Below are 12,726 nucleotides of genomic sequence, written 5' to 3' on the forward strand. Positions count from 1 at the left end.
AGAAATTTCTCACCTCAAAGCTTCTTCATTATCTTTCCTGCCTTCTTGCGGTCGGTCCCATGAGCAATTTCTTCACCCAAACTATCCTCTCAAATGTCAGTAAGAACAGGTAATAGTGTCTTCCACTTTCACTTTCAGTGTCATCTCAGCAAATTGTGGGATATTTTTGGTCCTAATAGTCCCTATCATTCGATGGCACGTGTTTGAAGTCAGCTCACAAGGTGTCAGTTCATTGTCAGTGCTTGTCAAGTTTCCCCAGGATTCCTCTAACTAAAGTCTACCCAGTTTCAAGGCCAATTAGGATCAGAATTGTACCTCCGCTTTGCACCCATAATTTGTTCGGCAGACCAACACAGCCCTGAGCTATAGGATGTCAGTCATAGTGGGTTTTGACACAAGTACATTCAGTGTAGATTGAATTCTTTTTGCCTTGGAATCAGGAGCAGATTAATGATAATTGAAAGTGTGAGTGATCAAAACTGTCTCAGCTGTCTAGGATAATTTGGTTTTAAAACAAACCAGCAACCATTTGTCTTACCCGTTGAGGACAGGCTGATTTTGCTACAACACGCTTTTCCCATAGACGCCTGCCCAAGTATACTCGGGACTCGTCATCAACGGATTAACACATCAGGCAAATTTGTCTAAACATAGTTCCTTACAGTTAACATGGCAAACATCAGTTTGCTAGGGGGAGTTATAGTGGCTTAGTGGATAGCCTCACAGACTCTCAAACTTGAGGTCGCTGGTTCAAGTCTGTTGTCAGCAGTGATAGCATCCTTTGCCAGGGCACTTTGTCCTCATTACCTACTTCTTCAGAGGGAACTTACGGTTGGTTGCATGCTTACACACATTTAATCACTTTCTTTCTGTGGCCACAGGCCATGAATTTAAACTCATACTGAACCCATATTCATTTCTTCAGTCTTCAGGGAAATTAATGCTTCCTCTTGAATCCATTTTGTCTATTTCTATCAGGGTTTTTTCTCCTGAAGGATGAAATCATGACATGAAATAATAAAAATGTCTATCAGTTCCCAAGTATAACTGGAATGAGTCCAGATTAGAATAATGCCAAGTGGCCTGGGAAGAATGCTGTCATGTCTTGTTGCACATGATTGTGCTTGGGAGAAAATCATGTCCAAGTGGCAATAGAGGTTGTCACTTCATAACTATTAGTATCTCATGCAAGATATGTTCATAATGTGAAAAAGTCCAGTTACCTGCCAAATAAAGATTCTGACAAGTAGTAGGGAAGTACTGAATAAGCATCTATTTTCCAAGGCTAAGATCATTCTGGGGATACATTTGATTTAGGAACACTTTGCATCATACCAGTTGAACCCAGCAGACAGAAAGAGAGTTCATAGCTTTCGAGAACAACTAGTTGTCAATTCAAACATAGCAAATCATTTAAAACTGCCAAGCCACCAAAAATTAGGGCATCACACATAAGACCAGGTAAATTTTCTCCTATCAACAGTTCCTATTACATCAGGGGTGGGAGGATAACTTCCCATCACTTTGAGAGCAATAATGATGAGGGTGATACTCTGTAAATCATTAGGCCAGTAACATGACAGACTGTTCCCTCTTCTTCTTTTTTTGCATGAAATATCATCTTCAGTAGTCAGTCCATTTATTGAAAATGACATTTATTAGTAAACTTTGTGTCACATCTGTGAATGTTTTCTTCACACATAATCTTGCCAATGAATTTTGTATTGTACATTCTCATAATGATGGTTAACAGAGAATTGAGGGCTTTATCAGGGGATAACCATTACATTAGATAGTTATGGAAATTGTAGCGATGATGGCAGCAATCAGCTGTAGATTTTATAGATGGCATAATATGGCAGTGTTGTTACTGTCTGAGACTGGAAATGTAAGAAATCGGGAAAACAAGTACTAGATGAAATGAATGCTGTGCATTGTTCCTTCAAAGTAAAGTAGTTTTGTGAGGCAAAAACCTTCAAAAGTACGTGAAATAAGAATTCAGCTCTTTTATTGGGAAATCATATTTCCTCTATAGCAAGGATTTGGTTTTATAAAGCACATTTGCAAATGCATGTTATTTTTTATTTTTTTTTTACAAGAGGAATGGTTTCCCAGGTCCTTATGAATTTGCATATCAGCTCATAATGACATATTATATGCACACAGTGAAAATCTTGTGTGTTGGTAAGTTATGTTTGATGTAGTATAACACTGAAAAATATTAGTTTGTGTGATACAGAATTGTTGTTGTTTTCATTGTGTGGGTTTTTTTTTTCTCTGTCTAAATATGTCTTTTATAAAGATTCGGCCGACCCCATCATTCTGCGCCCCAGCCTGGTCAGTCGGCCAAGCCTTCCACAATGGCTGAAGTTTGTTCAACCCGATGCGAGCTCGGACGGGATACTCTTTGGCACTCCCAAGGAAACCGACGCAGGAGATTTCAATCTGGAGGTGTGTATGCTTGCCCCTCAAACACATCTCTTTCACTCTCTTTCTGCTACAATTGCTTCCACATACACATCCCTTTGAAATTGACACACCTGCAGTAATTTCTTGTCTAAGTTCAATCTCTCTTGTTTCTTTAGGCAAGCAAAAATATGTTGTCGTGTTTTGGGGGAAGGAGATCCATAAATGAATAATCCCCCTCACCCTTCCCAACATTCCAAGGGAGTATGATATTAATCAGTTAAACACCCAATTGGGGTATCAAAGGTCATTCATAGGTCTTCCAAGATGTGATAAAGGAAATGCCTGGGATTGGGATATGTGGTCAAGTTCTTTGCAGTACCCGTACCCAAGAAAACACAGCATCTTATCTTTATTTGAATGTCAGTGTATTCCTTTTGATTTAAAGTAAACATACTTTGTTTGCTACTTAATTGGTTTACTCTCCCCAGAGATCAGTTCTTATAAAAACATGTATAAAATTTCAATCTGCATACAGTATGGTAATTTTTAGGGCAATTGCTGAATGTTGCTTTGAGAATGATGGCAACTAATTTTAGAGATGGGATTCCTATTTGGCTACCTCCCAATTTCCATCTAATTCAAACCATTGATGACTTCTGGTATCAATAAACATGACAAAGTCCGGTTTGGCATTTGCATGGGAATACATCCCACTGTCTTTTCCCTCCTTTGAATACTCAAAGCATCCTTTATTTCTGATAGGTCTAAACTTAGTAGTTTGTCAGTGGTATCCAATTTCATTTTGACACTTAATGTCACATCGTTTTGTGGCCGTACTGCTGGTACTTGCATGCTCAGGAAATTGCTTTTAGGTAATTAGTTAATTATTGCTTCAGTTTTTCACCCACACTGTGTATTTTTTCATAAGCGGGGTCATTTTTCATCAATGTCAGCCTCATTTTTTTTTTCTTTGTAAAGGCAGTTGGAAGGGCCAAGTTGAGGGAAGGCCAAGTTTCAGAGAAAAAAAGGAAAAAAATGTCAATCTGGTCCATTCCAGGCCAGTAGACAAACCCAGGGTCCTGGTAGGTGATGTCAACTTTGACATTTGGGCCCCTCCCACTTGTACATCTCTCCAGGAAATGGAGATACGTGGCATGGAAGGGAGAATCTTTCATCGGTCCAAAGGAAATGTTTTGTAAATGATGTCATAGATGCAACAAGGGCCATACCCACCAAAGTTCTCACAAACCTCTCAATGCACAGGTCAAGCTCAGATTCTTGGTTTTTTTTTGTGATGTGTCAGCTTTCATGAGAATGATTACACATGTATATGTATTCAAGATTAAATTATGAAGTGAAGATGAGGAAAAACATATTGCTTCAGCATTATGGTCAATTTTCTCTGATTTATTTCCATATACTTCTTTAGGTTCATTTTTTTTTTAATTTGCAGAAAAGAATTTACATTGATCCCCTGATAGCAATTAAAGCCAGAGCAGTGGAGCTACATGTAATGATGTAAGCAAAGTCTCAAAAAATTGATTCAGTTGGTTTGATAATCCCGCCGTATGAAATTTGTCTGCAGATTCTTTAGGTTCATTTTTTTTTTAATTTGCAGAAAAGAATTTACATTGATCCCCTGATAGCAATTAAAGCCAGAGCAGTGGAGCTACATGTAATGATGTAAGCAAAGTCTCAAAAAATTGATTCAGTTGGTTTGATAATCCCGCCGTATGAAATTTGTCTGCAGATTAAAATCTGGAATTCCTTCCATCCCAGGGCAGGCTTTGCCTAGCTTTAGCCATTACCATGGCAACACTCTTCTTCCTCCTCCTCATCCTGTGTTAATCCATCCCCTAAAAGATGCCACTTGTGAAGGAAATACAGGGTATCTTGTCTCGGTCAAGCTGGATATTAAATTAGAAACTCCATGTTATTCCCCTTTTCCCAGCTGTTGACAGATTTTTAAGCCCCCTAGACTTGTCCACCTCATTATTTGTGTTGCTGTTGTTGTTTATCAAAATCAAGTGTTTAGACATATATTTGCCAGCCTTATGTACATTGTAATTGCTTTGTAGTTTTGTATATTTTTTAAGGAAATTGCACATGCCATCTTCTGACTTCTTCACTTATTAGCACAATAGATGAAAGACACATTGCATTGCATTCATTTTAGGGTAATGTGATCGGTGACCTCACATCTTTGAAAAAAAGATACCCACTAAATCCATGCCAGGAGCAAAAATATATAGCTTTTTCACAGTTTGTATAAAAAGAATATTAAGTTATTAACCCTCCTAAACTTTTTTTTTTAATGATTTTACTCTGTTGGAAATAGATCATAGTTTCTGTGAATAGTAATTTCATTAGTTCATGTACTGTAGCTTATCTGGCAATACATTACAGTAATTTGGTTTGTTTGTTTTTTAGTGAACATTGACACTAGAATTGATTGTAGCAGGTCATGTTGACGTGTTTAGGGGGACCAGCTTATAGAGGAAAGGTTAAAATCTTTAACAACTTTTGTGGATGAATGAAATGATTTCCAATGTGGCAACTGAAAGAGGAATCAGTGAATATTTTGTCTCGTTTTACTGATTGAACTGGGACATAAGGCTATGACGAAGAACATATGACAAATGTGACACAAAGTCATATTCCAGGAAGGAAGATATGACAGAAGTTTTCATCCGGATGATATTAAAGCGTCCATTTGTGGGAGCCAAGTTATGAAGTCATGATTCCAATGAAGTGGATTAAAGTTTGCAGTCTAGATGAGATAAAAGAGGATGTATGACTGGAAAGAGGGGTGTGCAAATCGCTCTGCCATACACAATTGATGAGAATGGTTCATCTCCCATGGCGACCGCATCCTTGACTCTGATGATGACGATGGGTTGATGGTTGTTGTCAGGGAGAAAGAGGAAACAAAAGTGCCTCTCGGGAAATGAAGTCAAGTTTTTTTAGGTCACAATCATGAGATTCATATGTCAGAAAGAACATCACAAAGGACACTGAGGGTTTACCTAGATTAAGATTCCAAGAGAGATTCTATTGGATTTGAAAAGAGCATTTTTTTAAAAGTCACAAAGCTTAAGATTTGTTGGGAAGGAAGAGAAAAAAGCTATTGATAGCTGTCATAAAGATATGAAGCATCTACCAAATGTGACGTCCTTAAGCTCTCTTGGCAGAGTATGAAAAGTTGATGATTGATATGGTCCAAAGAAATGTGATTAAAGATACAAAGTGTTGTGTTCTTACTGTCATGAGTTTAGTTTTGTTTTGTTTCAACTCACTATTCTAAATAGAATTCAAACTTTCTTCACTTGATTTATTAGTACTTATGTAGAACTCTTGATAAAAAGAAATGGTGGGGATAACTAGATTTTGAGCATGTCATGAAAGACAGCTGACAAACTTAACAGGTTGGACTTAAAGATTGGTATAATAAAAATTTGTTATACAGCTTGTTACTTTGATATAACATGTGCAATTCAGCACCAAACTGTGGGACATGATTTTGAAATAGTGAACCTCATGTGCTATCAATTGATTTACATTAAGATGACATCTTTTCACTCCTCTTCTTTTGTCCATAGATCATCGCTCTGAACACAAAGACCTATGAGAGTTCAAGGATACTGAGTTCTCTCTACGTCCAGGAGAATCCAGGTATGAAGTTGATCCTTAACCCTTTCTGTGCCAGGGGACTTTGTAAAGTGTGTAGAATGCTATGGGGTTTTCTGTGCCAATTGACACTCAGAATACACAAAGGATTAACTCTTTATGTGCCACGTTTGCATGCCGACTCAGTCGACGACGTGCCAACTTTGCATATTCTGCTCAAACGCATAACCCACCCAAACCAATCAATAAATCGCCAAATGCCACAGTGCAGTGAAGGCATATCTTGCGATTCCATTCCTGTAACATGTAGCTTGCATTTCATGTGGTGATTGACTATCAAGCAGTGTTTCCTACTGAATTTGAGAGTAAATTCTAAGTGTCTGCAACAGTTTTGTGTAAAACAGTCATGTCTTTTCAATAATGTAGCTACTGGTCATTGAAGGAAAAAACAATCATAGATTTGTCATACAATTTACATCAAAGTAATGCTTGGCATCTTCTATACAGCTTTGCTCATTATATGCCTAGGGTAACAAAAATGTATAAAAGTTACATTGATTTGGATAACAGAATGTTTTTTGAAAGCATGACTATGTTGCAGTCTTAGAATGATGTGGCACACAGGGGGTTTACACCACGGCAAATAAGGAGTTAGAGAAGAATTTTAAGGTTCTACCCTATACCACCCTACATGCAATACCCACACACATCGCACACACATACACACACCCCTAAAATGAATTTGTAGACTCAACTTTTTGGTAGTTCTTTTTTTTCTCTCTCTCTTTTCACTGTTTATTAATCTGCTATGTCGAGCAATTATGGAAGATACAATTTGGTTGATATTGACATCCATGAGGATGAGAGTAATGTGAAAATAGATATTTTAAACTGAAATTTGCAAGGATTTGACATCACATTGATATGTTCCTTTGAATACATGTTTTTGGTTGCAGTTTAAATGAATGAAATGGTTTAAAGTACGAGGAAATTGCAAGACCCAATATCACTTCATTTAGCATTGGCTTGTGATGGTCTTGGCTGCAGGAGAAATGAACAAAGAAAATGAAATGTGTGTGAGATACTTAAATTGTTGCTTTAGGCATCATTTTGAAAGGAGTGGGATCTTTAGACCTGCTGAAGTTGTATGCACCAGGCTTGAATTACTCTTCTGCCGATTGAATAAAGAAAAAAATGAGATTTTAGGATTATTTACAACATTTACTTCAAGCATAAATGGGAACCAAAATGTGTACATTATTTACAAATATGCTATCTACATTTCAACAACAATTACCGTTCAAAAGATTTGTCAAGGCTATTTGTATCCAAACTGACCGAATGGCCAACTTCAAAAAGTTTGTCAAACTATCCACAGGAAATCAAACATGAAGTATGTCATGTTTATCTTGTCTAGACACGAGTCTCAAATCCTTTCCCAGCATAGGGAAGGAAAGAAGGTAGGAACAGTGGCCCACTTTGGTACATTGATTTAGGCTGATTGCTTGAGGTCAGAGCATATGTTTGTTTGCTGATGAGCCATTTTGAAGATCCCAAATTAAATCAAAGTAAATCTAAATGAATCTGCTCCAAGCAGGGTGTACAAATGTATTTTATTCTAGTGGAAATCTTAATGTAAATTCTGGTCTTATGCATATCATGGATGTCTGCACACAGCTTACATACATTACCTGATATCTGTGAAAATCAAAATTTGCATGTTTGTCCATGTAACAGCAATGAAATAAGAATCACTAATATGATATTAGTTCCAACAAAGAGTCACAAGCTTTACTCATACACAGCACTAACATACAGCTTTCATTGTCTCTCAGTATTAGAAGAAGTCATTTCAGTTCAAGAATATAATATTGTCACATTTGTCATCAATCCAGGAAGTATTCAGAATCCACCCCTTGTCCAGAACTAAATTCTACCTCTTCCAAATTTGGACCAGTCTATGGCAGCTGTAAAGCTGTTGAACTTTTCTTTTTCCTCCCTTAGTTGTCAATGCAGGATGTATTAAGTATCAGGTCCATTGACCAGAACTGAATTCCACCCTTTCCAAATTGGGATTGTTCTATGGTGGCTGTAAAGGAGCCATACATCAGCAATCAAACGTGATATCACCGTTGACATGATCTGACTGGGAGTGATGTGATTCACTGTAACTGCCTCAAAAGTCTCCTGCAAAGATTATGACTTCTGTTTTTACTCCCCATAGGGTACAGGGAGTGGTTATACCCTCAACTTTCAACCAGTGACACAGTTTTTCTCTTGTTGCATATGTCAGTTATTGGCATTATGCATTAGTCATTCGTTCTTTTCCCTCAGGGGAGCAGATGTTGTGTTTTGCTTTTAACTCAGAGTGTTCAGTCATGTGTCGATGATGGATCTTTTGACAGTTTCAATGACGTTACTGTCAAGGTAGAATATTTGTACGGAGACATAAAACCGAGAAGATGTTGCAGTGCTCTGCAGGGGATTTTCAACCCTCTGTGACTTTTCTGCTATCAGAGAGTATGGTTGTGGTACATTTCTTTGTGACCTAGAAATTTAGAAGAGTCTTGCTTCCTCCAGATAACATTATTTTTTTTTTCCATTTTATATAAATAAGATATGTACAGTCAACCTTTTCATACACATTTTACACAAATATGGATTAATGCATTCTCTTTCTTTAAGATGAGTTGCTTTGAATACATACAAAGCATAAGGTATTTCCAGATGCTCCATAAATCTTTCATGACGAAGGATAAAATGAATATTGCTTTTATTATTTCATTCACATGTTCATATTGCATACATGAATGTATGTGTATGTGTACATAAGCATTATACAGTATTATACAGGTTGTGATACATTCTATGTACAGTTTTTATATGTGTGTTTGTATGTAACCATAATGAATTAAAAACTCTTTTGATATTTACTTTGTGAGATATTTACTTTGTGATTGTTTCATATTGTACACAGCCTATGGAATACAGTTTTTGTAGGAAGTTGCATTTGACTCACTGAAACAATATTTTTTTTTCTTTGTTTTCTATGATTTTAAAAATGTTTATTGTTTTGCAGTGTCCCCAGCGGTCTTGAGTAATTTCTTCGTCTCCAACCAGAACGTGGCAGACTTCCTTTCTACCCAGGTTCAAGAGGACTTTCTAGCTGTGGTGGCATCTCTCTGGGGTCAAAGGTCAGGCCTCGTCATCCAATCCCTGACGTCGGCCAAAGACTTGGGCCTTCCCGTGCCCCTTAATCCCGATCCATCCCAGAAATTTGGGTAAGGTTTGAAGCATCATCAAAGAGGGCAGTTATCTATCATGATTCGGTCATTTTGATTTGTCTTTTTATATTTGTAAAGTCTTGAAGGTTAATAATTTCTGAGACTATTCATGTCTACATGATCGACTCTACTCCAGACTTAACAAAATTGTTTTGTTTTCCCAAATCTTGCAAAGTCTTAAATATGTCTATTCTAATGGAATATTTCAAACAACTCAGATTTCAGAGCCAATGGTGAGCTTTAATTATCATTCCCCCCCCCCAAAAAAAAAAAAAAGCAAGGAGATGTTCCCCAAGGAAAGTGTATTTGTTGCCGCTCATCCTTTGGAATGAAAGAGGACCGCGGCTTCAAATATCTTGTCGGTAATCAATTTTTGTAGGTGTGCGATGAGTAGCTGGCACACAAGGAGGCATAGAGGCTTCATTTGTTGGGGTGTTACCTACAGACTGTATACCAGGTTTTTACTGCTTTCTTGCTCTGAGCCCATTTTCTATCAACACCATTGAGAATAAGATTACATGATCCCTATTAACCCTATGTGTGCTTTGAGTGCAAATTGGCACAATGGGTGATTTCAAGTTCGGTGCTAGTGCTAGTGCTAGTGCTAGCTCCCAAATAACAGTGTAAAATTGAACTCCATAACACCGACCGTCAGATTAAACGAGGTGATACTGATCAAAATTATCGATCACCAGCACTTGGTGTTGGAATCACAGCACCACAAGCTCCGCGGGAATTGCGCGACGAAAAAAGTGATGGCACGTGATTACAGTCAAATATTAAAAGATGTAGCCAAAACTACTTAGTTTAAAACGCATAGTGAGGAAGACGGATTAAAATGCCACAAATTTCATCCATCCCCAAAAATACAACTATCTTAATTTTGCTCCCAGGCTCAGATTTATATAGCCATGTCTGGAGTGTTCGTGTTCTTTACGTGGGCGACCACTGCATCATCATAGACTTTGCACGTAAAATGTGCATTTATTATGGAAGTGAATACAGGTCTCGCGTCGCACGGCAACGCTAACACCAGCACCGAACTTGAAATGAAGAAATAATAATCCCTAGGGGCTAGTGTTAGTCAATGGAGAAAAAGCACGTAAATCGCTAACACAAATGGCAGAGCTCAGTTCAGCAGACAACATTCAATAACGACATGATTTTAAGTTCGGTTTTATCGCCGGTGCGAGCGCTGAGATAGCACTAGCACTGGCACTAGCACCGAACTTGAAATCACCCAATATTCCCCAAGGCACTGTACACACTGTCCAAAGTTCCTGGTACAGAAAAGGGTTGATAATGGTTTCACAAGCAACATTCATATATGATAACGTGTGAACAAAAAGTTATTTTGCACTGACAGCGCAGCATACATAGTTTGCAATGCTATTACGGCAAAGGATTTTCGTGTCTGCGTAAGGCAGTTTTAATGTAACTTTAATGTCACTCTTCAATAAGATCATATGTGACCGTGCACCTCAAAACGAACATAAAGTCGCACACACTGATATCGCGTGAGGACTGAAAATAAGTGAAATGCGTCAACCTAGCCGAACTTGACTTTTTCATATTTTCTGAAAGAGCGGGTCCTCTTTTACATTATGCTAAAATTTGGTATCATAAAACGGGCAGGAAAGTGTGTTTTTTGCCAGTTTATCTCGAACATTAATTTTTTGGAAGAATAGTGTGTCTTTAGAATCCCTTTTTCATTTCTGAAAAACCTTGTCCACACTCTTCACTTTCAACTCTAATAACTTTTGAAAAGATAGTGCTACTGCTTTGAAAGTTGGCATTAATTATGGACAGAATGTGTTAATGAGGCATTCCTAATTTCAGTTCAATCAGATAATCCCTTCATTGTTATTACTCTGGTGGTTTACTTCCTGTTTTTTGTCCCATTCATCGCACAGCCAGCACGGTCTGGTAAAGATTAAGCGCTTGAATAGACACTGTACTTCAGAGCCTCTTTTCTCAGTTCACACTTTTCCTGAGTTTGTGCTTTCTTTCCAATATTTTAGATAGGTTAGGAGAGTCCATTTGATTTGAGTTAAACATAATCTTAAAGCTTAAAGTCTGCTCTTTCAGAATATGGTCTTAACTAAAAATTCATGTCTGGTGACTTTTTGTTTGTTTTGAGGTGCAGAGTCACATATTATTATGCCTCCGCCACGAAGTGGTGCCGGAGGCATTATGTTTTCGGGTTGTCCGTCCGTCCGTCCTTCCGTCCGTCCGTAATGAATTTTGTGGACAGGGTAACTACCAAATCCTTTTGAGGTATCCTAATGAAACTTGGCATGTATGTGTATTAGGGGGTGAAGTTGTGCCTATCAACTTTTGGGTGCACATGCTCAAGGTCAAAGGTCAAAAGGTCAAGGTCAAATGCTTAAAATTTTACTATTTCCCCCATATCTATGCAATGCCTGAAGATATTTTCTTGAAACTTAGTGTATACATGTACTACCCAATTAAGATTCTCTGGTGGAAGTTTGGGGTCATGAGGTCAAAAGGTCAAAGGTCAAAAGGTCAAGTAAAATGTTAAAATTTCACTTTTTTCTCTGTATCTTGGAAATTGTTCAAGGTATCTTCATGGAACATAGTATATATGCATCCACTGACTGGCAGTGGTTATCTAGGGAAATTAGGGTTCATGGGGTCAAAGGTCAGGGGTCAAAGGTCAAGGGTAATACTTCAAAATTTTATTATTTTCCTTATATTTATGCAATGCCAGCAGGATTTTTTGTTTTAAAACTTGATGTATGCATGTATAACCCAATAGGGATTCTCTGGGATTTTTTTTTTTGCCAAGAAGGTCAAAGGTCAAAAGGTCAAAGATCAAGTGAAAGTGCTGAACTTACTTCTTTCTCCATATCTCGGAAGTGGCTCAACTTATCTTGAAACTTAGTACATGCTGAATTTATGTATGTTCTGCCTGACAGTGATTCTGTTATGAATCAAAGGCCAGATGAAAATGATAACAATTTACTGTTCAATACAGAAATTGCGCTTTTTCTCCATACCTTGAAAATTACTCAGTGCATAAACTTATGAAATGGTCAAAGTCAAGTTAAAGTTCTTAAATCCCCAAATACATGCTCTCTTATTCATCCAATTAAACATAGGTCAAGGAAGGTAAACATTCAATACATTTGTGACAAACATGTCATTTTAATATTTTGCCAATTTTGTGAAAATGTAATCACACATTGTCCACATGTACTATAGACCTATTAGGAGAACCATGCATTATGGCGGAGGCATACCAGTCGCCATAGCGACATTTCTAGTGTTTTAGAATATTAAAAGAATCTCTGTCGAAATTCTTTTATTAGTCTCTAACCTGTGTCGTGCAGTTATCTCCCACTTCTCTGTTAAAAAAGAATGTGTCCTTGAGTATCTACTAATT

General features: G+C 37.6%; 1 protein-coding gene across 1 annotated transcript in view; it reads left to right on the plus strand.

Moving 5' to 3' along the window:
* Window positions 1-12,726, plus strand: part of LOC139745245 (epsilon-sarcoglycan-like) — a 107,448-nt gene that overhangs the window by 32,236 nt on the left and 62,486 nt on the right. Inside the window, exons 3-6 of the mRNA XM_071655649.1 lie at window positions 2,303-2,451; window positions 6,009-6,081; window positions 7,454-7,459; window positions 9,116-9,317. Coding sequence (XP_071511750.1) covers window positions 2,303-2,451; window positions 6,009-6,081; window positions 7,454-7,459; window positions 9,116-9,317 — 430 coding nt within the window. The remainder of the gene's footprint in view (window positions 1-2,302; window positions 2,452-6,008; window positions 6,082-7,453; window positions 7,460-9,115; window positions 9,318-12,726) is intronic.

This window comes from Diadema antillarum, unplaced genomic scaffold, assembly GCF_040938485.1.
Source record: "Diadema antillarum isolate AM-2024a unplaced genomic scaffold, OU_Dant_1.0 seq00001244_RagTag, whole genome shotgun sequence".
Lineage (NCBI taxonomy): Eukaryota > Metazoa > Echinodermata > Echinoidea > Diadematoida > Diadematidae > Diadema > Diadema antillarum.